The 27,415-nt window shown below is 39.8% G+C and overlaps 1 protein-coding gene across 1 annotated transcript; it reads right to left on the bottom strand.

Moving 5' to 3' along the window:
* Nucleotides 1-1,834: 1,834 nt before the first annotated feature.
* LOC126241083 (D-aminoacyl-tRNA deacylase 1) lies at nucleotides 1,835-22,100 on the bottom strand. The gene is made up of 4 exons (XM_049947976.1): nucleotides 21,677-22,100; nucleotides 19,753-19,843; nucleotides 19,429-19,664; nucleotides 1,835-2,279 (listed from the first exon to the last, which is right to left on the bottom strand). The coding sequence occupies exons 1-4, from the start codon at nucleotides 21,717-21,719 to the stop codon at nucleotides 2,170-2,172; spliced, it is 480 nt and encodes a 159-aa protein (XP_049803933.1). The 5' UTR covers nucleotides 21,720-22,100; the 3' UTR covers nucleotides 1,835-2,169.
* Between the last annotated feature and the right edge of the window lie 5,315 nt (nucleotides 22,101-27,415).

The raw sequence follows: 27,415 nt of genomic DNA, 5'->3' as shown, positions 1-27,415 counted from the left end.
TGAATGTGCTTTGGTAAGTGTCTGCACTGGAATGCAAGATGGCTTAACAGAGATACAGTAGTTACATTTTAGCATAAGAATATGTGTACTATGAATATAATGACATGTGTATGACACCTCTATAAGGAAAATCTGCATTGAACACTTTTACTCACTCCTAATTGCAGACAACCACCATAGCATTCAGTGGAAATATTCTGCATGTGCTGCGTATTTGTTGCACTTGTGATCATATATTATCAAAGTGAGGTAATACACATTAGTATGAAAATTCTAGCATTGTGAAGCATGTATATGACACAATTCCATAACAGATTACAAAATTGTGCTCATAATGCAGATCAACATGAAAGACTGCAATGGGGCTGCGCACAGAAAGCACTGGTTGTTTTCAAATATTTGAGAACATCTAATTTGGAAATATGTGAAGAATAATGCAGATTGGACACAACTGTCATGGAACGCAGAGCTGCATCACCACCATACCTATGTAGAAGATTGGTCTAAGTGTGATGTAATCCACATTTACAATAATGTAGTTTTATGGCTAAGGTAAAGGAAGAAACAATAACTACGTGCCAGGGTGTCCCAGGAGGAATGGTCAGTATTCAGGGATGTACTAGAATGATCATTCAGTGTATGGGAGTCCAGTGAACATTGGGTCTAAACTGCGCACTTTAAGAGCTATGAAGACTTATTCATCTTCAGTACTGTGAAACATCACTTCTACTGAACAAGTGCTCATAGCTCTTAAGGTACAGTCTGTTTTGCTGCAGTTCAAATGGTTCAAATGGCTCTGAGCACTATGGGACTCAACTGCTGGGGTCATTAGTCCCCTAGAACTTAGAACTAGTTAAACCTAACTAACCTAAGGACATCACAAACATCCATGCCCGAGGCAGGATTCGAACCTGCGACCGTAGCGGTCTTGCGGTTCCAGACTGCAGCGCCTTTAACCGCACGGCCACTTCGGCCGGCTTGCTGCAGTTGATTGTTCTTGTAATATCCCAGAATATTGACCCTTCTTTCTGGGATACCCTATGCAAAATACATGTTGCTCACTGTAATGGTGTGTGTGTGTTTTTGTTAGAAAGTGTGCAGATTTGTGGAGTCCGCATATTTTGTGTAATTGTCAGAAGGAAGAGGATCAGTCTCAAAAAAAATTCATTACTTAAAATTTTTCAGCACCATTACACATCTTGATTTAGGAATGACATAACTACAGATTTAAAAAGCTTTTAAGTTGAGTAATCAACTGGCTGGGTTGGAGATTTTCTCTGCTCAGGGACTGGGTGTTTTTGTCATCATCATCATCATCATCATCATCTCCATTTCCTTCTCATCGATGCACAATTCACTGAAGTGGCTTCACCTAAAAAGACTTGCACTAGGCAATCAGGTCTACATGCTGGGAGGCCTTTGCCACACGACATCTCATTACAAAGCATTGAGAAAACCCACATGTTTATTACATAAATTTTAACTTACCGCCAAGAAAATAAGATTGTCTATGGTGCATTGGCATTCTTCCCTCTACATTTATTTTAAGAAAAACTGAGAAGAAAAATGGAGTTTCAGCATAATTTTAAAATCTGGAACGTTTTCTGTATCTCATGAAAAGTTTAGTTTTTTGCACATGTGGGGTTTCTCAAAATTTCCTTTCAAGTGTCCCAGTGTATGTCACTCTGTCCAAATGCAGGGTTACTGTTATGAAAGTTAAATCATACCCCTTACAAGAAGAATGGGAATTATAGCTGTCAGCTAAAGAAAATTGCTTTCAAATAGTAAAACATAACTAACCAAAGGCACATTATTATCAATAAGCAAAACTGACTTCAGACACTCTCAAAATTGTGCCATCTTTATTTTTTCCATAGTCTTTACATATAATCTGTGGCAAACCTGTGTGTAACAAATCACATATAAAGTGGAAACGACATTTCACACAAACACTGTTGAAATACAAAACATATTTCCAAAATAAGTACTGTTTCTGTAATCTGTGTGTGAATACAAGAAGTGAAGCAACACTTGGTCACCTGCCCAACATTCACCTAGATCATTAACAAACATTCCAAAAACCTCACTGAAGTACTCTCATGTTTCTCCTCTCTGCTTGCAGTTACACAAAAAACTTTAATGCAATAAGAATAACAATCTAATTTAAAATTAGCTTTGTCCATCACCCTCTTTACTTTTCTTTGAGGGAGATTCAAGTTCAACAGTTACAGGTCCATCATTCTCAATGTTCACTGTCATGTAAGCACCAAACTTTCCATCTGAAACAGCAAAACCAGTAAAATTTAAATAACTTAAATTTTCGGCAAACACCAACTGACTGACATACACTGCAATAGAGATGGATCAGCACATATGCGTAAACCACAATATAGTAACTCAGCTTTTATTTAAACACACACACACACACACACACACACACACACACACACACACACACACACACACGGGGGGGGGGGGGGGAGGGGGGGGGGGCGCGCGCACGCGCGCGCGCTCTCCTCACGTCACTGTGGCTTGACTAGTTGGACTAGACAGCATACAAACTCATTCTTCCCACAGCATCTGATAAAATTGATTACTTACAAGAAAACAGTCTGGATGATTGACTGATCTGGCTTTGTAACATCAACTGAAACGGCCCTGCTGTGCTGGCATCGCGAACAGCTGAAAGTGAGGGCAAACTACAGCCGTAATTTTTCCCAAGGGCATGCAGCTTTACTGTATGGTTAAATGATTATGGCATTCTCTTGGGTAAAATATTCTGGAGGTAAAATAGTCCCCCATTTGGATCTCCGGCGGGGACTACTCAGGAGGATGTAGTTATCAGGAGAAAGAAAACTGGTGTTCTGAAAATCGGAGTGTGGAATGTCAGATCCCTTAATCGGACAGGTAGGTTAGAAAATTTAAAAAAGCAAATGGATAGTTTAAAGTTAGATATAGTGGGAATTAGTGAAGTTCGGTGGCAGGAGGAACAAGACTTTTGTTCAGGTGAATACAGGGTTATAAATACAAAATCAAATAGGGGTAATGGAGGAGTAGGTTTAATAACGAATAAAAAATAGGAGTGTGGGTAAGATACTACAAACAGCATAGTGAATGCATTATTGTGGCCAAGATAGACACGAAGCCCACATCTACCACAGTAGTACAAGTTCATATGCCAACTAGCTCTGCAGATGACAAAGAGCTTGATGAAATGTATGATGAGATCAAAGAAATTATTCAGATAGTGAAGGGAGACAAAAATTTAATAGTCATGGGGCAGTGGAATTCGATAGAAGGAAAAGTAGTAGGTGAATATGGAATGGGGGAAGGAATGAAAGAGGAAGCCACCTGGTAGAATTTTGCACAGAGCATAGCTAACACTTGGTTCAAGGCTCATGAAAGAAGGTTGTAAACATGGAAGATGCCTGGAGACCTTGAAGGGTTTCAGATAGATTATATAATGGTAAGACAGAGATTTAGGAACCAGGTTTTAAATTGTAAGACATTTCCAAAGGCAGATAGGGACTCTGGCTACAATCTATTGGTGATGAACTGTAGATTAAAACTGAAGAAGCTGCAAAAAGCTGGGAATTTGAGATGGGACCTGGATAAATTGAAAGAACCAGAGGTTGTAGGGAGTACAAAAGCGAGCATTAGGGTATGATTGACAAGTACAGGGGAAAGAAATACAGTAGAAGAAGAATGGGTAGCTTTGAGGGATGAAATAGTGAAGGCAGCAAAGGATCAAGTAAGTAAAAAGATGAGGGCTAGTAGAAATCCCTGGGTAACAGAAGAAATATTGAATTTAATTGATGAATGGAGAAAATATAAAAATGCAGTAAATGAAGCAAGCAAAAAGGTATACAAGTGTCTCAAAAATGATATCAACAGGAAGTGCAAAATGGCTAAGCAGGGATGGCTAGAGGACAAATGTAAGGATGTAGAGGCATATGTCACTAGAGGTAAGCTAGGTACTGCCTACAAGAAAATTAGAGAGTCCTTTGGAGAAAAGACAACCACTTGTATGAATATCAAGAGCTCAGATGGAAAACCAGTTCTAAGCAAAGAAGGGAAAGCTGAACAGTGGAAGGAGTGTATAAAGGGTCTATACAACGGCAATGTACTTGAGGACAATATTATGGAAATGGAAGAGGATGTAGATGAAGATGAAATGGGAGATATGATACTGCGTGACGAGTTTAACAGAGCACTGAAAGACCTAATTCGAAACAAGGCCCCGGATGTAGACAACATTCCATTAGAACTACTGATAGCCTTGGCAGAGCCAGCACTGACAAAACTCTACCATCTGGTGAGCTAGATGTATGAGACAGACGAAATACCCTCAGACTTCAAGAAGAATATAATAATTCCAATCCCAAAGAAAGAAGGTGCTGAGAGGTGTGAAAATTATCGAACTATCAATTTAATAAGTCACGGCTGCAAAATACTAACACAAATTCTTCACAGGCAAATGAAAAAACTGGTAGAAGCCGACCTCGGGGCACATCAGTTTGGATTCCATAGAAATGTTGGAACAAGTGACAAGTAGTCTTAGAAGATAGATTAAGGAGAGGCAAACCTACATTTCTAGCATTTGTAGATATAGAGAAAGGTTTAGACAATGTTGACTGGAATACTCTCTTTCAAATTCTGAAGGTGGTAAGGGTCAAATACAGGGAGCGAAAGTATATTTACAATTTGTACAGAAACCAGATTGCAGTCATAAGAGTCGAGGGGCATGAAAGGGAAGCAGTGGTTGGGAAGGGAGTGAGACAGGGTTGTAGCCTTTCACCGATGTTATTCAATCTGTATATTGAGTAAGCAGTAAAGGAAACAAAAGAAAAATTCAGAGTAGGAATTAAAATCCATGGAGAAGAAATGAAAACTTTGAGGTTTGCTGATGACATTGTAATTTTGTCAGAGACAGCAAAGGACCTGGAAGAGCAATTGAATGGAATGGACAATGGCTTGAAAGGAAAATATAAGATGAACATCAACAAAAGCAAAACAAGGATAATGGAATGTAGTCGAATTAAATCAGGTGATGCTGAGGGAATTAGATTAGGAAATGAGACACTTAAAGTAGTAAAGGAATTTTGCTATTTGAGGAGCAAAATAACTGATGATGGCTGAAGTAGAGAGGATATAAAATGTATACTGGCAATGGCAAGGAAAGCGTTTCTGAAGAAGAGAAATCTGTTAACATTGAGTATAGATTTAAGTGTCAGGAAGTGTTTTCTGATAGTATTTGTATGGAGTGTAGCCATGTATGGAAGTGAAACATGGACAATAAATAGTTTGGACAAGACAAGAATAGAAGCTTTAGAAATGTGGTGCTACAGAAGAATGCTGAAGATCAGATGGGTAGATCACATAACTAACGAGGAGGATTGAATAGAATTGGGGAGAAGAGAAATTTGTGGCACAACTTAACTAGATTAAGGGATTGGTTCATAGGACATGTTCTTGATGCATCAAGGGATCACCAATTTAGTATTGGAGGGCAGTGTGGAGGGTAAATATCGTAGAGGGAGACCAAGAGATGAATACACTAAGCAGATTCAGAAGGATGTAGATTGCAGTAGGTACTGGGAGATGAAGAAGCTTGCACAGGGTAGAGCTACATCAAACCAGTCTCTGGACTGAAGACCACAATAACGACAACAACAACAACATACAAGAAAACTGTCTTTATAGCTCACACTCTATTTCTTCGTGGATAACATGTTTCGGGGTAGACTGCCATCATCATACCTAAGAAAAATAACTACTTTTCCTCCTCTAATGAATTTTGAGTTGCATCTATAGCAGCAGCAATGCAGGACCATAATTGTAAAAGTGCATGTCATGGTCACAGAACTTTATAAAGACCTCCCGTCTTTAATTAACAAAAATGGTTACATCTACTAGCCATCTTAGAGTATGCAGTGGAGGGTACTTTCCGTAACATCATCATTTTTTGCCCTTTCCTCTTTTATTCACAAATGGTATTTGGGAAGAAGGACTTGCTGGTAAGATTACATATAAACCTGAATATCTCTGATTTTACTGTCTTGTAATTACACAAGATATATGTGAGAGGACATGATATTCTGGATGACTATGATGAACATCGTCTCCAGCAGCATTTACTACTGTAGTTTGGTATGCACCTCTCTTATGCTCTCATGCTTGGTAGAGGGGACTGTGATGAAATGAAGTACTCTTCTTGGGAGCTTTTCCATCTCCTTTAATAAGCATAGCTTGTAAGTGTGTCACACAAGCAATACTCAAGAATCAGTTGAACGAGAGTCATACAAGCAATCTTTGCAATGTAATTACATTTCATTATATTGTTTCAATGAAAAAAAACAAACATTGCATTGAAACAAGCGTTCAGTTCATAGTGCTGTGGAATGTGGGGGAAAAAACCACAAATTGGCATCCATAAGAAGAATAAGACCACCAAAAATGCAACACGAGCATAATATATAGGAAATTGTCCACGCAACCTGCCACTGATGATGCCTTGCAGAAAATAAAGGCAAAACACGTATGGCACTAAAATTGTGTTTTATTCAGTTGCTGTTAGATGGTCCATAAGTAAAAATTATCAAGGTCCCGTAAGAGTTGTTTGATCACATTGCCGTGTGTGGTCGGACATTATTGTGAAAAAGCAACACCTTTTGACGGTAATCCTCGGCGCTTGTTCTGTGTTACACGGCACAATTTTTTAATGGTCATGCAGTAACCATGTGCACTGACTGTTTGGCCTTGTGGTAAGAAATCAATCAGCAGAATGCCTTTCCTGTCCCAAAAAACAGGTGCACATGACTTTTCAAGGTGTCAAGATTTGCTTAGGCTTAATCTTCATTGGGGATGAAGTGTGCCTCCATTCCATTGATTGCCATTTTGTTTCAGGGGTGTTGTACAATACCCATGTTTCATCCCCAGTGACTATCCGAGAAAGAAAACCATCGCCTTCTTCATAGTAGAAAAACTGAAGTGCACTACCCATCCGTTGTTTTTTGTTGTTCAGTAAAAATTTTGGGTACCCAACGTGAGCAAAGTTTTCAAAATTTCAGTTTTTCAGTAACAATTTCATGAATTAGTGATCATGAGATTTGCGGACCTTCCATAGCAAGGGCACTAAGTGTAAACTTACGGTCGTGCTTAATCTTCTCTTCAATTGTGTGAACCAGTTCATCAGTAACCACAGACGGGCGTCCACTTCATTCTTCATCGTGCACTTGATCAAGTCCATTGAACTGTCTGACCCATCTTCTAACCATTGAATCACTCATAGCATTTTGTCTGTAAACCTCGCAGATTTGCCAATGAATTTCCTTTGGTTTAACTTTCCTTGCTTTTAGGAAATGAATCGCAGATCTGATTCCACACGTGGTGGCATTTTCCATTGTGGCTGAACATTACAAAGAAGCACTAAAAAGCACACGTCGGCAGCAGTGATCTGAAAATGCCGTACATGTCTTCTCCTTGAGTCAGAACTTGCTCAGAACTGCGACCGAAGCGCTGCCGCGGATAGAAATAGAAACGGAACTTACTTTGTGGACAACTTTCTTAAGTCTCATTATGTCTAGTTGCATTTCCTTTGTTGAGAAATTGATTTTATTTCTTACCCATGTTCACCCATCTCAATACCTGTCACTTTGGTCTTTGTGTGACAACTGAAAATAATAACCAATAGTACTATCTTTCTTGGTGAAACAACTTAGGGAGACAATACAGAAGGCTATTTCAGATTTCTGTCTGTTGTCTTATGATTTGGTAAAAACGATCCCCGAGTTGAATGCATTCTCCAGCAGCAATATTCGAAGAGTAATATTGAACCCTAGTGTCTCTTCCAGTAATTCACAACTTTGCTCGCCACATATATTACGAAAGTCTATTGTACAATGTCCTTGAATTTTATTCCCTTTTTCAGTCTCAAAGATGAATCTTTGTTGTTGATTGCACACTTAATCAGAATTATTTTACTGTGTTTACTAAGCAGGATGGTTTTTCTTCCTTTCTTAGTATTTATTTAACCAGTTGTTGTTGTCAACTGATTGTTCTTCAAAATGGAAATGTCAACATGGCTAGACACCTACAAACAATTGTCTAGCATCAGGGTCTAAGCGGTTTTCGAGGAGGAACACTGTGAGTTGGATAGTGTTACCCCAAGGTGCAGTAAGCTGACTTTCTTTGAATTGGTGAATGTTATTGCACCAACTGTCCTCCTCAGGAGCCAAGCGACCGCTACGGTCGCAGGTTTGAATCCTGCCTCAGGCATGGATGTGTGTGATGTCCTTAGGTTAGTTAGGTTTAATTAGTTCTAAGTTCTAGGCGACTGATGACCTCAGAAGTTAAGTCGCATAGTGCTCAGAGCCATTCGTTACAAAGGCTTGTATAAGTCTGGCACCAAGGTATTTATGTTCCATTTGAGCCAATTCTGTAGGCAACCCTGCCATTAAAAATGTAACCATGGCTCTAATAACCATGTACAGATCTGATCATGCATATTGAACAGAAAGGCTAATGGGAAATGGAGGTTAGCTACATAGGTTTGTGAAGTGTTAGATACCAGATTAGTTGTGCTACGTATGGTTTTGTAGTATCATAGCTTTCATTTGAACTATAGAGGTCAAGTGAAATTTCTGGTAGTGGTTTTTGGAGAGATGTCTGGTTGCATGGTGTCCGAGCTATGTAGGTCAAGTGAAATTTCCAATAGGGTCAATTCAACCAATTTGAGAAAATATTCCAGCTGATAGTCTCAGATTTGGCTGAAATGTAGCACACCAATGCTACCAAGTGTGGAACACTCATGTACAAAATTTTAAGTTCCCCTGCAAATTAGTTCCAGAATTATGGCTTGTGAAAGAAGGTGGCATGACAATCTATCTTCAGACCCAACTTCAGGTCTTAATAACTTTGGAACTATTTTGCACAGTCTAGTGAAATTTTCACAAGCCACTAACATCCACTTAGAGAACGCACTCTATGAATCAAAACACCAACAACATATTTCTGAGGAAAACTAAAAAATTCCAAATGTGATTAAAAAAATGTAATACGTTAAAAGGTACATATTGCAGGTGCCCTCTATGCCAAATATAATTCACTCAAAAAGGGTATAAATTTTTTTGTGGTAAGCTTAATGTGGCCTAAACACACACAGAACTCATCATGCCCATATCAGTCACACAAACAGAGTTACATGCACACAAAAATTTGAAAAATTACCTGAAAAACATGGATTTTCTAAGTATGGTAGCACAAAAGGGACAAGTGATATCCAAGCCAAATTTCAAACACTGCACAAGTAGACCATAATATAATATGTGGCAAAGGCCGCATGAGATTAGCTGAGTGGTCTAAGGCGCTGCAGTCATGGATTGTGCGGCTGGTCCCGGTGGAGGTTCGAGTCCTCCCTCGAGCATGGGCGTGTGGGCATGTGTCTCTGTCCTTAGGGTAATTTAGGTTAAGTAGTGTGTAAGCTTAGGGACTGATGAACTTAGCAGTTAAGTCCCATAAGATTTCACACATTTTGAATATGTGGCAAAATTTCAACTTGTTATTGCAAGGCATTTGTGTACAATAAAAGTTGACAGAGATGTATTTGGTTACATTTCTTTTAACACGATTTAGCAAGTAATAGTGATGATGCAGACAGCTTGTTTCAGATAAAGCTGCAGCAATTGTTGGGAACCATTATGCAACAGAAAGTTAAACAATGGTAGTTTTCAGGGACAGAATGAGTCGTCATTAGGCAGGAACAACAAAGGAAATAAGCAACTATTACAGATTACTCATGTTTTTAAGATTCTAGTTCAAGACTGGTCAGTACTGCTGTGGAAAGTCAGTAAGGAGGTAGAAGAGTGTACTAGTGGCGCTTTTGTTCAAACAAGTTGCAGTATTGGTAGAGCACAAGCATCTGAATGTCATAAAATAACATATGGAACAAAGTGTGGTATTCACTTTTTACTGTATGATCTGGATGAATCGGAGCAAGATTTGCTGCTATGGAGATCCGGAATACACCCTGTGGGCACAAGAAGTACAGTCCCAGGAAACTTTAGTGTTTGTTATCATCATATGAAAGTGTTTCTGGATAAGTATTCTTTCCTACAAAAAAGTTTTATTGATCCATTTCGGATTCATAAGAAGACAGTGAAGTGTAGCCTCAGAGAAATTGATATAAAATCAGTATTGAAAGTGAATCAGTGCATGGGACAAAGTTATGTTCCGGGTGTGTTACACTGCTAAAAAATGAATATTCTGATAATTTACATGACAGCGACGAGGAGTATCAGCCACCTACAACCACAGGATGAGCAATTAAATGCTCCAATTACTGCTCTTGGTTTGTCTCCCATGAAGACACACAAAGTTGGGAAAAGAGAGAGGCCCAGCTATGGTAGACGAAAACTACAAGAAGCTCAAATGGAATTAAAACACAAAATAGCTGACACACTAATGGTGGAAGAGGAAGAACAATCTGCTCCAAAGGAACAGAAATCATGCCAGAAATGCTCTGATTTGCACAAAATTGTGCATGATTTGAAAGAAAAATGTGCCATATCCACACGCCAGAAAAAGTAGCTATTCTTACCCTTGCACCTTCCAGCTGGTCTATTGCCTACACTGCAAAGGAATTCAATGTTTCTACGTATACGGTAAAGCAAGCTAGGAAAATAAAAGCAACCCAAGGAGTGCTTCCACAACTTCAGCAGGCTCAGGGTAAGCAACTGAGTTCAGAAATAAAGGTGCTAGTGTCAGAGTTTTATGAAAATAATGACTACAGCCGAATAATGCCTGGAAAAGAAGACTATGTAATGGTGAAAATGGGAAATGTACGTGTACAGATGCGAAAAAGACTGTTGCTATGCAACATATCAGAACTAAATGTAGAATTCAAGGAAAAGTATCCCAATACCAAAGTAGCTTTATCATCTTTTTTCAATCTTTGGCCAAAATGGGTTGTGCCCGTAAGTGCAAGGGACACACACAATGTCTGTGTATGTGAGACCCATCAAAATGCTAAGCTGATGTTTGCTGCTATAAAGGTCTGGATTCCAAATGTGCAATGAAGCTGCTAGTGTGTGACAGCAGTTTCTACCAGTGCATGATACACAGGTGTGAAAAGTGTCCTGGTAAGGCAAATCTTGCAGAACACATTAATAACAAACTGTATGGTGAACTCCTTATGGGTGACGAACTTGTTTCTTATAAACAATGGACACACATGGATCGCACAAGTCTTGAAACAAAGCAAAGTACAGTGGAAGATTTTGTTGAAATGTGTTGTCAAAAAATGGACAAACTGACCACACACAGCTTCACAGCAACAGCACAATCGGCTTATCTCCAGTTTTGTAAGGATAATTTGAAACAAGATGAAATTATAGTAATACTAGACTTTTCTGAAAATTATGCATTTATAGTTCAAGACGCCATCCAAGGATATCATTGGGACAACAGTCAAGCAACTCTCCAGCCATTTGTGATTTACTGTAGATGTGAATCAGGTGATGTGTCTGTCATGAACCTGTGCACTTTTAGTGACTGTTGAATTCATGATGCCACTGCAGTTCATGCCCACATTCGTACTGTCATGGCATATGTGAAAAACAAGCTGCCTCACATACATTTTGTGAAATACTTCAGTGATGGGGCAGCTAGTCAGTACAAAAACTGTAAAAATCTCAAAAATTTATGCATGCATTACCATGATTTTCAGATTCACGCAGAATGGATTTTTTTCGCAACAAGTCATGGTAAAAATGTATGTGATGGTATTGGTGCTACCATTAAGTGCATGGCATCACGAGCTAGTCTGCAGCATCCTACAGGTCACATTCTAACACCTCTTCAATTCCCTTCACTTAAAACTTCCGGGCTGATAGGCTGTGGTCGAAGTATAAAATTCTCCCCTGACGTTTCGTCTCCGACTGTGGGAGACATCCTCGTAGGTACAGCAGCAAACTGCGAAGATAACTCGAGGAAGTGCTGATTGTGAAAGCACCTTCATTCACCTCCGACGATAAGAAGCTGCTTTGTAAAACAGAAACGTACCCACCTAGACTTTATGGCTTACCCAAAGTGCATAAGCCTGAGATTCCATTGAGGCCAATTGTCAGTGCTATAGGTAGACCAACACACGAGTTATCTAGACACCTTGCCTCATTGCTGCAACCTTATGTTGGTAGGACGGACAGTCATATTAAACATTCAGCTTATTTCATTGACAAGTTAAAGGAAATGAGCATGGGCCTGGATGATATCCTTCTCAGTTTTGATATTGTGTCATTATTTACCATGATTCTGGTAAATGAAGCTATCTTATGCATAACGGATATTTTTCCTACCGATATTGTGGCATTATTCCAACACTGACTCACCACAACCTACTTGCAATACAATAATAATTTTTATGAACAGATTGACGGGGTGGCTATGGGCAGTCCTCTTAGTCCTGCTGTGGCTAACCTATTTATGGAGACTTTTGAACAACGAGTGTTGCAGACTGCCAGTAAGAGACCAGCCAGAAGGTATCGCTATGTCGATGACGCGTTCGTAGTATGGACACACAGAGCAGAGGAGTTGGATGCCTTCCTGGCACATTTAAACAGCATTAATCCGAAAATCCAATTTACTATGGAGACGGAGAGGAATGGGCAATTGAATTTCCTGGATGTGTCTGTGATTAAACGACAGGATGGAACGTTGGGCCATAAGGTGTATAGAAAGGTCACACATACTGATCGTTACCTACATAAAGATTCAAACCACCACCCTAGACAAAAAAAAGAGGTGTAATGAAAACCTTGGTAGACAGGGCGTACAAAATTTGTGAAACTGTTTATTTAAAAGATGAGATTGAACATCTACGGTCAACTTTCATGAATAATGGCTGTTCTAGCAAGGATATAGATTGAGCACTTCGCTCTAGGCAGATAATCAGGAGCAACGACGAGCAACAGTCGCACAAGGGCAAAGTTTTTCTTCCGTTCATTAGTAAGGTCACAGACCGCATTGGGAAAGTTTTAAGCAAGTATGGGGTGGAAACTATTTTCAGACCCACCAGGAATATAAAAGAATATTTAGGATCGGCAAAAGATGCACTAGACCCTTTGGATACACCGGGGATATATAAAATTCCGTGTAGTTGTGGCCAGGTTTATATTGGTACCACAAAAAGAAGTGTGAACACCCGTCTTGTTGAACATAAGAGCAATTGCTGCCTGGGTCACATGGATAAATCGGCCATAGCGGAACATGTTTATCAGGAAGGTGATCATGAAATAAAATTCAGCGAGACGAGTGTCATATCAAAAGCCTCGCATTATTATGCACGCATGTATAGAGAGGCTATCAAGATTGATATAAACCACAATAATTTTAACAGTAAAGACGAAGGTGTTAAACTGTATAAAATTTGGATGTCAGCGTTGCACCGCAAGCGTGACGATCGATTACTTTCAATTGAGAATGTTGGCATTACCAGAGACAATCTCATAGCCAACACCATGTGATCGACAGTGGCGCCCTCTGTACTGCCTATATAATCCGTGCTTCCTCGAGTTATCTTTCGCAGTTCGCCGCTGCACCTCCGAGGACGTCTCCCGCAGTCGGAGACGAAACTTCAGGGGAAAGTTTTATACTTCGACCACGGCCTATCAGCCCGGAAGTTTTAAGTGAAGACAATACTGGCCGTGAAAGCTTACATTGTATGACCTCTTCAATTATTTACCTGGGTACAAAAAAATATCTCTGGCATACAATCATTCTATGTTTCGAAAGATGAAGTGAGATCAGTCGAAGAGTTGGTAAAAAGCAGACTAGAACACATTAAAACTGTTGCAGGCACAAGGAGCCATCATCACTTCTCTCCAGCGGACTCTGACAGTGTACAGATGAGCAGACTGTCCGGTTATAACTATAGGTTCATGCACAACATGTGTCTTCACAGTGTGTCTGACTCAGGATTCAGAAGCAAAAGCAGCAACATACAATCAGGTTGCTATGTTACTGCTGTTTATGATGACAAATGGTACTTGTGTTGCAGAGTGCTGTGAAGCAGAAGGTGATGTATTTGTGAACTTCATGGGGCCAGCAAGATCATTTCATTGGCCACTTTTGGCAGACAGATGTTGGATTCCTTTTGAACATATTCGTATGATAGTTCCAGTTCCTGCACAGTGTCAGGAAGACAGTACAATTTGCCACTCAATGTACAGAGTACAGTAGCTAAAGTGTGGGAGAACTTCTGTTCGAAGCACAGTCAACTGGTTTTTAGCAGTTAAGGTGTAGTAAACATTTATGATAGTTGTGTTAATCTGTCTATATGTTGTTGCTTAGTGATTAAACAGTTGTGGGAGAGGATGAGAAGAGGCAGAACAGTTTACGATATGTTTTTACAAAATTGTGTTGTGGAACGATGGCCACATCACCAAATACATCTGTCAACTTCCATTATACACAAATGTCTTGCAATAACATGCTGAAATTTTTAGATATATACCATTATGGTCTACTTATGCAGTGTGTGAAATTTGGCTTGGATACCACTTGTCCCTTTTGTGCTACCACACTTAGAAAAATCCATGTTTTTCAGGTAATTTTTCAAATTTTTGTATTTTCGTGTGCATGTAACTCAGTTTTTGTGACTGATTTGGGCATGATGAGTTCTGCATGTGTTTAGGCCACATTAAGCTTACCACAAAAAAATGTATACCCTTTTTGAGTGAATTATATTTGGCAGAGAGGGCACCTACAATATGTACCTTTTAACGTATTACATTTTTTAAATTACATTTTGGAATTTTTTATTTTCCCTCAGAAATATGTTGTTGGTGTTTGGATTCATGGAGTGTGTTACTGGGTTGTAAAAATTTCACTGGACTGATTGGAATAGTTCCAAAGTTATTAAGACCTGAAGTTGGGTCTGAAGATAGATTGCCAGATGCGGGTTGCAATTTCCGGGTCACACCACCTTCTTTCATAAGTCATAATTGTGGAACTAATTGGCAGGGGAAACTAATACTTTGTACACGAGTGTTCCACACATGGTAGAATTAGTGTACTGAATTTCAGTCAAATCTGAGACTATGAGGTGGAGCCCCTGGTTGAACTGACATGGAATGACCAAATACTTTTTTTTTTAGCTTGTGTGAGTTTGTGGTATCACAGAAGACTTCATTTGAACTATATAGGTCAAGCAAAATTTCCAATATCAGGTTTGTTGACTGTTGAGAATTTTGTTTGTTGGATTTTTGCACAAGTATAGGTTTTGTTATTAGGACTGCTGGATATTTAGTTTTTCCCTGTCCAAAACTCCCTAATTTCTGTGATTGCCCCATTAGTTTTGCGTTATTTCAGCAATTAAATATTTCCTGTATTATTTCTGTCTGTTCGCACGTGTACATCTACATCTACATTTATACTCCGCAAGCCACCCAACAGTGTGTGGCGGAGGGCACTTTACGTGCCACTGTCATTACCTCCCTTTTCTGTTCCAGTCGTGTATGGTTCGAGGGAAGAACGACTGTCTGAAAGCCTCCGTGCGCGCTCGAATCCCTCTAATTTTACATTCGTGATCTCCTCGGGAGGTATAAGTAGGGGGAAGCAATATATTCAATACCTCATCCAGAAACACACCCTCTCGAAACCTGGCGAGCAAGCTACACCGCGATGCAGAGCGCCTCTCTTGCAGAGTCTGCCACTTGAGTTTGCTAAACATCTCCGTAACGCTATCACGGTTACCAAATAACCCTGTGAAGAAACGCGTCACTCTTCTTTGGATCTTCAGTATCTCCTCCGTCAACCCGATCTGGTACAGATCCCACACTGTTGAGCAATACTCAAGTATAGGTCAAACGAGTGTTTTGTAAGCCACCTCCTTTGTTGATGGACTACATTTTCTAAGGACTCTTCCAATGAATCTCAACCTGGTACCCGCCTTACCAACAATTAATTTTATGTGATCATTCCACTTCAAATCGTTCCGCACGCATACTCCCAGATATTTTACGGAAGTAACTGCTACCAGTGTTTGTTCCGCTATCTTATAATCATACAATAAAGGATCCTTCTTTCTATGTATTCGCAATACATTACATTTGTCTATATTAAGGGTCAGTTGCCACTCCCTGCACCAAGTGCCTATCCGCTGCAGATCTTCCTGCATTTCGCTACAATTTTCTAATGCTGCAACTTCTCTGTATACTACAGCATCATCCGCGAAAAGCCGCATGGAACTTCCGACACTATCTACTAGGTCATTTATATATATTGTGAAAAGCAATGGTCCCATAACACTCCCCTGTGGCACGCCAGAGGTTACTTTAACGTCTGTAGACGTCTCTCCATTGATAACAACATGCTGCGTTCTGTTTGCTAAAAGCTCTTCAATCCAGCCACACAGCTGGTCTGATATTCCGTAGGCTCTTACTTTGTTTATCAGGCGACAGTGCGGAACTGTATCGAACGCCTTCCGGAAGTCAAGGAAAGTAGCATCTACTTGGGAGCCTGTATCTAATATTTTCTGGGTCTCATGAACAAATAAAGCGAGTTGGGTCTCACACGATTGCTGTTTCCGGAATCCATGTTGATTCCTACAGAGTAGATTCTGGGTTTCCAGAAATGACATGATAAGCGAGCATAAAACATGTTCTAAAATTCTACAACAGATCGACGTCAGAGATATAGGTCTATAGTTTTGTGCATCTGCTCGACGACCCTTCTTGAAGACTGGGACTACCTGTGCTCTTTTCCAATCATTTGGAACCTTCCGTTCCTCTAGAGACTTGCGGTACACGGCTGTCAGAAGGGGGGCAAGTTCTTTCGCGTACTCTGTGTAGAAATGAATTGGTATCCCATCAGGTCCAGTGGACTTTCCTCTGTTGAGTGATTCCAGTTGCTTTTCTATTCCTTGGACACTTATTTCAATGTGTGATGTCGCAGTCATCTTATTGTATTAGCCTGAAATAGGACAGAGCTTGATTTCTGACGGTACATGCTGGTGCACCATACCTCTGAATAAAAAAAAAAAAAGTTAATTTAGGATGGAAAGTCATCAACAGATGTAGAACTAATTTTAGGTATGACCCAGGGAAGTGAGTTTGGATCGATGCTGTTCATATTGTAAACTAATGGCCTCACAGATGAAACTTTATGCAGACGATGCATTTATCTGTAATGAATTACTGTCTGAATAAAGCTGCACAAATATTCAGTAAGCTCTTGATAAGATTTCAAAGAGGTGTTAAGATTGGCAACTTGCTTTAAATGTTCAGAGATGTAAAATCTTGCACTCCAAAAAATGAAAAACCATATCATATAATTACAGTAGCAATGAGTCACAGTTTGAAACTATAAACCCAGTTAAGTACTTGGGTGCAACAATTTTTAGGGATGCGAAAGAGAACAGTCACATAGGCTCAGTTGCAGGCAAGGCAAAAGAGAGACTGTGGCTCATTGTTAAGAAAACGTTAAGCCTGGTGGTCTAGCAGTGGAGCGCATGCCTTAAAACTGAAACATCACAGAATTGAATGCTGGGAAGTATCAGTCTGCCTTTAATCTAGCCCTCACCTCTCAATGATGCGAGGGGTCACCAGGACTGATGTGTTTGGATTCCTTATTGAACTGTTGGTCCCCATTCCATGGATAAATGGGGTATATCCCCTTTCTCTGGATGGATAGCTGATGTAATCAAAGACTCACAATTCACCGAAGTGGTGTCCAATTGACAGACCTGCACTCACCCATTGAGCCACATGCAATTACTAGTATAGGTAGAATATGAGGGTGCATTCAAGTTATAGCAGCTCTGATTATCCCCCCCCCCCCCCCACATACACACACAAATTAATGATACAAAATCTGTGAAACTTGGGTCACTTCTCTACGTAATCTCCCTATAGTCGTACACATTTTTCACAATGTTGACACCATGATCCACAGTTGCTGCAAGCACTTCTTTAGGAGTCTGGTGTGACCACTGGAAAATCTCTGACGAAACAGTGGCACAGCTAGTGAATGTGCAACTATTAAAAGTTGTTTTTAATAGTTGGAACAGCCAAAAGTCACAAGGAACCATGTCAGGAGAGTAAGGAGCATGAGAAATCACTTCAAAGTTTCTGTTGCAAAGTAACTACAGCGTCACATTCACTGGATGCACTGGTGCATTGTCTTGGCGAGAGAGCACAGATGTAGCCCTTTCCAGCCTTTTTCATGCAATGCTGGAAGGAGCTGCTCCTTCAAAACATCCTGGTAGGATGCAACTGTCACCTTAGTGCTCTTTGGTATGCAGTGAGTAAGGATAATGCCATCTCTGTCCCAGAACATAGCGCCCCCCCTTTTTTTCTTTTTGGTGTGTGTGTGTGTGGGGGGGGGGGGGGGGGGGCAGCGAATGTTTGTCCTTTCATTGAGTTGACTGGTGCTTCATGTCAGGATTAAAATGGCATCCATGTCTCATCCACTGTCACAATCAACAAAAGAAAAGTCACACTCATGCGATCATCATGCGTCAATGTTGCCTGGCAACATGACATGCACACATTCTCGTGGTCCTCTGTCAGCATTAGTGGCACCTAACTGGATGACACTTACCACATTTTCAGGTCTTCATGCAACACTGTGTGCACAGACCCCATGGAAATGCCAACAGTGAAGGTGATTTGTTCCGCACTGATTCAGCAATCCTCCAAAACAACTTTCTCCATTGGCTTGATCATGTTGTCATCAGCCTGGCTAGTGTGAGACCAAGATTGTCTTCGTTTGCCGTCACACGATGTTCTACCTTCTTTGAACTGTCGCACCTGCGAACGCACATCAGACATCTATGACACCACCACTACATCTCACTCAGCTGTTGATGAATTTCATTTGATGACACCACACAAATGGAGAAAACAACCATTTTTAGTATAAAAAACAGTCCCTCATTCTAGCCACTACATTTGTGTGTGCCGTATAGTGCTACCATCTCTGTCACACTTTCATAAGGTGTTATAACTTGAATGCACCTTATACTATGGAAATCCAATCAGTCTACTATGTACACTGCATACAAAACGTTCATGTGACCTATGTTAGAATATTGTTCAGGTGTATGAGACCCCTACCAGGTGGTGCTAGCAATGATATTGAATATAAACAATGAAGGGTAGCACAAATGGTCACCGATTTGTTTGATCGATGGGAGAGCGTCATGGAAATGCTGAAAGAACTGAATGGTAGACATTTGAAGACAGATGCAAACTGTACTGGAACCAAGCATTCCATAAATTTTCATTTTACAATGGTTTGCAGAGTATAGATGTATAAATTGAATGCAGTCTCTCTCTCTCTCTCTCTCTCTCTCTCTCTCTCTCTCTCTCTCTCTCTCTCCCTCTCCCCCCCCCCCCCCTCCTGTCTCTGGAAAATGGCAAAGTTATTCACCTTTTACAAAATCATCCTTGTACTGAGTTCTCAGCACTTTAAGAAATCGGTTATAAAATTCCTCAGAGCTCTCTGCAGGCATTGCACAGTGGAAGTCTAGTTTGTTACCTTTTAGTACATGATACAATGTGAACTGACTGACACATAGGATTTCTAAGTTTTTATCTCTTACACTCAGATTCCACCTCTTTCCATTGTCATCTTCAAATATTCGAAGATTTAAAAGTTTACGAGCTCTGTAAATTAAAAATGAATGTTACTTCTACAATTGATTCTTCAAATGGCAAATAATATGTTTTCCAGCTGCAGAGAGAAATTACTCACAGGTACTCCATATCTGCCTCTGTGTCATCTCTTGAAATTCCGACAAGAACACACAACCCTTTTCCTATGGAGCTGATAACCTCTCCATCAACTGAAACACAAAATTTTTTGTGGCAAATAAAGCAAACAAATTTTTAATTACAATACTGGATCTGGGTAGTACAGCACATCTAAAATCACACAGAAAAGGGCGAACAGATTAATTAATTACAGAACTAGTCCTCCAAGGAAAAACAGGATATGATATAGGGGGATGATAAATATTTACAGAATTATCCACATGGAAGTTCAAAAAAGAAACGTTGCTAAGCCATAAACTGAGACAACTTAATCTCTTATTCACACTCTTCCTCCAATGTGTAACTGAGCATATGAGCAAAACGTTTCTGCACATGTGCTTCAATAGCCTTTAAATACACATGTCAGCAGTGAGTTCAATCCACCTACCTGGCCGGCCGCGGTGGTCTCGCGGTTCTAGGCGCTCAGTCCGGAACCGCGGGACTGCTACGGTCGCAGGTTCGAATCCTGCCTCGGGCATGGATGTGTGTGATGTCCTTAGGTTAGTTAGGTTTAAGTAGTTCTAAGTTCTAGGGGATTGATGACCTAAGATGTTAAGTCCCATAGTGCTCAGAGCCATTTGAACCACCTACCTGCATCACAAGCAATCACAAAGACAGTTTATTGTACAGGAACTAGACTTCATGTTGTGAAAGTGGGGTCAATTTCATCCACCTGATGTCACAGAGGATCAAAATATGTTGCTCTGTTGGAAACCAAGTAAATTGCCACCTACACATAACTTGTATGTACTTAACAAGAGCCACATCTGCTGATAGACTTGGCCAGGGGATTTAGAGCTTGTCAGCATAAAATGTATGTTGTTTGTCCCATCCTCTTAAAAGTGCACATCTTTTTTCCACAAAAGGAGCAGATATGAAGTGTGCTGTGCAACGTTCTGAATGTATGTGCAGCGTGAAGACTCATCGTAATTGGAGCTTATGTCCCAACAGACCATGGTGCTTATCACATCCTATGCATCACTGCCCAACACAGTAGCACTTGCTAATTCTTTTTTCAGAATCAAACTTAGGGCAGTTTTCACAGTTGAACAATTCTAACACTTATGAACAGCAGACAACTCATAACTGAAGCAGTGATTTATTCTTCAGACTGGCCCAAACACTCTTAACATAGATCAAATCATTTCATGCAAAATAAACCTTCACCCACCTTGTATTTTTCAATATGTCTCAGACATAAACACTAAGCTACACAATCTTCAGTTTGTTACAACCACCTTCATTTGCTTTCACATTTGTTGTCTTCACCAACTAACAACCAAATTGTCACCTTTCAACTTAACCTCGACCTCAGGCTGCACTGCAGATCAGTTTGCCACACAATCAACATTTGAGGGGGAGGGTCTAATTGCACACTTTAGGAACTGCGGATCATTAAGGGATGCCTCCCACACTTCCTACTAATTGGATCCCCAGAAAAATGCTCGAAACTAATGACATCTCATGTGACATGGAAAAAAAAAAGAAAAACACACACACACACACACACACACACACACACACACCACACACACACACACCAACCCTTTCGATAAAAGTATAAAATTTCAATCAGTTGTAATCATTTTCTATGTACTGCTGCGTTTTACAATTATCCGAACTTAATATCTACAGGTAACTAGAGCGAATTTAATATAAGGGCTACATACTTAATATTTAAATGCTGTTTACGTGGTCTTAAAATATGCCAAATTTTTTGTTAGAGTTAAACAAAACAATTAACTTATGTGCGTTTGCATGTTGTTACTCTAGTCGATGTATGACAATATTGTTACAAACTTCCCTTGTCAATAAAAAATATTCTTTAGAAGTGGATTTCACAACGGGTTATTTACATACTGTACCTGTTACACTTGCTTTCAATACTCTCTGGATGACAGCTTTCATAATTAACAAGGCAGAGCGACTATTTTTTTTTTTTTTTAAGTCGCCTTGATTGCTCTGTCAGATTATTCGATGGGACAAGTACAATATTCGAATACTTTTGTTACTCGCTCCCAAGAAAAACTGAACCCGATTTTCCAGATGATGTAATTTTTGTTCAGATGCCAACGAGCTGAAATGACCAGATAAGGACTTTCTGCACGACATGCATTCATTTGCTAGTACACCATTTCGTTGAAAGTCATCTGCTTTGTTTAGCAACAACCACAGAATACCAGTAAAAGTGCAAAGCCCATCCACAGACATAAATTATGGAGGTCTGTGAGCACATTCATGCAGTATAATTAGCTATGGAGTGAACATTCGAATGCGCAGAACGAGAATAACTTTCTGCAGCTCATGCCTTGTAATTTTGGGATGGCGCATTTTAGCCTATATAGCGCTTAGCTTATTTTGAGTGCTAAGTCGGGCTCACACAAGCAACAAAAGTGTTGCCATAGCTAGTGGCATAACGCAGTTGCGTCTGTGAACTCCCTGCATTTAGTGGCGCGACTAGGAGACGCAACTTTTGTCATGTCACAAAAAGTTCAATTTGGTTGCACTTTGTTGCGCCAGTTTCCTTCCACCCTTACTTCCGGGTGACACCATTTCGAATCACGAGCATTCTGTCGCAGTTATCGTGGAGTAATTGTTACTGTACTGCATTAGATTTCAGTGTATCATTTTATTCCTGAAAAAAAAAAAATGGAAACAGTGGTCGGCACCTACATTTCCGCAGCTTCTGGAACTACAAGAACAGCAACTTATGTTTTATTTTCTGCAGCAGTGTGTGTGTGTGTGTTTGTGTGTGTGCGCGCGAATGCGTGCGGGCGGGCGCGCGCGTGCGCGCTATGATTTCAAACCAATTACGTATCCCACAATCTTAAAAGTTTTTGGATAAATAAACTTAATCTATATAACCAAAAAAGCGAGTGGTATAAATTTCGTGACTTGTGACATCAAGCATTGTGTATATTGTGTATTTATATGCAGGATATATATTCCGTATTGTCGTTTCTTGTTATTAATGTTAGTTTATTCCCAAGAATAAGCAGCATTCAGTCGGTTAATACTGGGCAGAAATCAAATCTGCATTTGGATCGGACTTGCTTAACTCTTGTGCAAAATGGTGTGCAGTATACTGCTGCATCCATTTCCAATAAGCTGCCACTCGAATTCAAAAATCTTAGCAGTAGTCCACGCGTTTTCAAATCGAAACTGAAGAGTTTCCTCATGGGTCACACCTTCTATTGTGTCCAGGAGTTCCTTGAAAAATTAAGCTGATTCTTATTGTACTGCTGATGGCGTTTACTTAAACATATGGATTGACGTTTTTCAGGTTCATGAAGATTTATTTTTATCTGTTATTACTTTTATGTTGTAATTTCATGTACTGACACGTTCCATGACCTTGTATATTTGCTCCCCAATTTGGTCCTACGGAACATGACGTGTTAATAAATAAATATAATTCCCGAGTGTGATGTGGCAGCTGTTAAACTAAAAACTGGTTATTCGAAATACCTATATGAACGAATACAGTGAAACTGTAAACCCTTGGATGAGTGGCGTGTCTGTAGATGATATTTACATGTCAACTGTTGGTTTGTTTGCCACTGAAGACAGCATTTTCGTCTCTGAGTGTTATTTATTTTATAAATGTATTTATGGCCCCTGATTTACACCTGTGCGAAATTATTTTCTAATCCAACTTAATTGTATTTAAGTCCCGTCACAACTCTTTTGCCATAAACTGCCCTAAAACATTCATGCCTGCCTATATGATTTCAACTGATGCCATATTGTAAGTTGTGCAACTACATAGAATGTGTGGCGTCCTATATCAAAGGTAGCTCACGATGCCACTACAGAAAGCAACAAGGCATGGCGCCACATAGTCTGTGTGTGTGCAACCAACTTTATTACATCGCTGCTATCGATACATCACCCTCAGAAGTACCGTGAAACTTCGTTTACGCGTTTCACAGACATTTTATCAATTTGATACCAGGGATTGAAGTTGGCCTAAAGATGTGAGAAGCAATGGTATTGTGCTTTTCCCCAGTGTATCGAAGTTCATATTCAATTTCATTTACGTTCTTCCACTAACAGCATAAGAAGTGACAGCCAACAATACTTACCTTTTACGCTTTCTGTTGCACTTATTCATACTGACGAATCTCTGCTCCAATTAATTACTTTACAATGACCCTGTAGACGGCGCCTGAATGTCACGAAAAACCAACGCATTTGGAGCCACGAAATTGTTATAGTAAATCCGGTTAGTGATTTGCACTACCTGCTTGTCCATTATTATTTTCAGTTTTTTCTTATTTGCCCTTCTGCTTTTTTATAGACAAATAAAATTTCTGTAGTATTATTTCACCAACTCATTAGAAAAGTAAAACTATACACTGCACACGAAAAACAAAAAAGTACAACATTAATGATTTAATGTTGGTGTGATAAAATAAGTGACAGTGAACAATATTATTTTTTGGGTTTTCTATTGCACTTATTCCCATTGTCGAATCTGTTCTAATTAATTAGGTTACAGTGACACTGTTCAGAAATTTGTGTCATGCAGAAATACTTAGAAACACGCAAGGGATTGAAAACCTGCATAAATTGTAAGAAATCAATCAGACTCTCATGTATAAATTTTATTTACCAATTCATTGGCGACAAATGAAAATTTGTACCAAGGCCAGGAGTCGATCATGGATCTCCTGTTCACTAGGCAGATGCGTTAACCATGTAGGTCACCTCGGCACAGTGGTTAGACACAACTGTGTGGACTACCCAAGCATGCTTTCCCTCAGACCAAAGTAATATTTGCTGTACACTACCAAGGTAACATCCTCTAGCCCTTTTCATTCTTTCTGCTTGTCGTATCACATGAACTCTCTCATGAGTTTGGGCAAAGAGTGAATTGCACTGATTATCGTATTAGCCTTCATGGTGCATGTATACAGACACACACATACACACAAATGCGCGCGTGCGCGTGAGTATTGTCTGTAGTTTCAGACATGTTCGAATGAAAAACTATGCCAGTAACTGGAAGATAGCACAGGTTACACCTGTCTACTAGAAAGGTAGCAGAAGTGATCCACAAAACTACTGTCCAATATCCTTGATACCCATTTGTTGTAGAATCTTAGAACATATCATGACCTCAAACATCAGATGCATCTCAAACAGAATGATCTCCTCCATGCCAACCCGCATGGAATTGGTAACATTGATCATGTGGAATCCAACTTGCACTTTTCTCACATGACATCCTGGAAGCCATGGATATCAGTCACAAAGATGCAGTATTTCTCAATTTCCAAAAAGCATTTGACTCGGTACCACACATGTTACCAAAAGTACAATGATATGGGGTATCAGATGAAATATGTGACTGGATTGAGAATTTCTTGGTAGGGAGGAGAGGGTATGTTATCTTGCACAAGTCATCAAAAGGTGTTGGGGCAACTCTGGGTGTGTCCCTAGGAAGTATGTTGGGTCCTTAGCTGTTCACGTTGTATAATAATGATCTTGCAGATGTTATAAGTAGCAACCTTAGATTTTTCGAGATGATGCATTTATTTACAATAAAGTACAGTCTGAACAAATCTATGAATATATTCACTCAGATCTGGATAAGGTTTGTAAATGGTGCAATGATTTTCAGCTTACTTTAAAAGTTAAAAAACAAACAGACTTAGTATCCTATGTATATAAAATTAGTGAGTCACAATTGGAATCTGTAAACTCATACAAATACTAGGATGTAACACTTAGTAGGAAGATGCAGTGGAATGATCATCACATGGGCTCAGTCATGGGTAAAGCAAATAGCAGACTCTGGTTTATTTGTAGAACACTAGGGAAATGTGACCCATCCTAGAATATTGTTTAAATGTGTGGGACCCACACCAAATAGGACTAGCAGCGGATGTAGAGTGTATACAGAGAAGGGCAGCACAAACGATCACAGATTCGTATGACTTGAGGGAGAGTGTCACTGAAATGTTGAAAGAACTGAACTGGCAAACTTTTGAAGATAGATGGAAACTATTCTGAGAAAGTCTACTTACAATGTTTCAAGAACTGGCTTCAAATAATGATTCTAGGAATATATGAAAATCCACTACATATCACTCCCATTGTAAGGTGTCAGGCAAATCCAACACCTCCCATGAAAACCCTGACATGATAAGCAAATCCAGTAGTATGTCACATAGCTCCGAATAAATCGTGACATTAAATTAACCAAAGTAATACAAGTAACGAGTGAGCAAATGGAAAATCACAGACTAACACAAGAATGCCTAAATGCATGTCATACCTTCTCACCATGAGACAGACGCAGTTCCGAGGGGAGAAATGAGAACAGAAGCCGAGAGCAGAACCATGTTAAGCTAGAAGGCCCTACGATAAGGGACGGACACCCACGTCGCCAGCTAACCACCAGGACCACCCCCAGCCCATGTTAAAAGATAGAGCCCTCCAGAAGAACAATATAGATCTTACGATAACACTAAAAGGTCCACACCAGCCGCAAGTTTTAGCGTGAGACTTTTTCGCGTCTCTGTTACGTTGCAAACTTTAAAAACATTGCCCCACCACGAAAAGTAACCGCCAGGAATTACCCCCAACCCATGTTAAAAGATAGAGCCCTCCAGAAGAACAGTATAGATCTTACGATAACACTAAAAGGGCCACAACAGCTGCAAGTTTTAGCGTGAGACTTTTTCGCGTCTCTGTTACGTTGCAAACTTTAAAAACATTGCCCCACCACGAAAAGTACGTTTCTCATTGGATAGACAGAATTTTTGTAGGCGGAGATTAAGGTTAACTTTGAGACCCTGATTGGTCAGATGAAAACACAGCCAGATAGTTTTTATTTAAACCAACGTCGGTAAATTGGAGTAAGGAGAAGTTAGGATAGAGTTGCTTCCGAGACGGCGAGCTGTATGGAGCTGCGTCGGCCGTCGCGCCTTACGAACACCGACAAGGTAATGAACGCACGCGGTGCCGCATTTTTGAGCGCATAAGGCTTCACTCAGAACTACAGAAGTCTCATCTGTTACATCCCCTTTTTACGTAATACCAGTGTCGATCGTCAATTGAAGCTCATGGTATTCACATTTACTACGTAAGTTAAAATCTCAAACGCGATGATTTTTCTGTTATATAATTATTGAGAAGCCACATCAGCCACTGTAATTTACGACAAGTTAGATAAGTAATGAGGGTCACTGTAGACCATTTTGATAGTTTTCTCTTTTGTGAAATTTAATTTAAACCTAGATTATAGATGTGATATGGCATAGGTCATCCTTCGATCCATTGTAGAACTTGGAAACCCATTCAGGGAATATTCGTTCACATTTTTGTTGTACACAATTGGTTTTTATCATCCTGTATTAAAACATTTCCTTTTATCAAAAGTGAAATTTATAAACAATGTTTTGTGAGTAGAATAAAATTTCCAATGGTAAACTTAACTGCTTTTTCGATGTTATTTTACCAACTAACTAAAAATAGGAAAGCCTTGAACCCCTTCCACTAAATTTAGTTAGTATCAAGATTCTTTTACAGGGACTGCAGTGGAGCTGACACAGAAATCATTAAGTATTTGGTTATATCATCGCTAGTCTCACTGA

The sequence above is a fragment of the Schistocerca nitens genome, chromosome 1, assembly GCF_023898315.1.
Source record: "Schistocerca nitens isolate TAMUIC-IGC-003100 chromosome 1, iqSchNite1.1, whole genome shotgun sequence".
NCBI classification, from domain to species: domain Eukaryota; kingdom Metazoa; phylum Arthropoda; class Insecta; order Orthoptera; family Acrididae; genus Schistocerca; species Schistocerca nitens.
The sequence above is the reverse complement of the archived record's forward strand: the minus strand, read 5'-3'. Positions and strand labels throughout refer to the sequence as shown.

Coding starts and splice junctions, on each gene's coding strand:
- LOC126241083 (XM_049947976.1), bottom strand. CDS start 21,719: ATGAAAGCTGTCATCCAGAGAGTATTGAAAGCAAGTGTAACAG. Junction 19,665..19,752: donor GAGGCAGATATGGAGTACCT/GTGAGTAATTTC, acceptor TTTAATTTACAG/AGCTCGTAAACTTTTAAATC. Junction 2,280..19,428: donor CAAGGATGATTTTGTAAAAG/GTGAATAACTTT, acceptor TTGCTGTTTCAG/ATGGAAAGTTTGGTGCTTAC.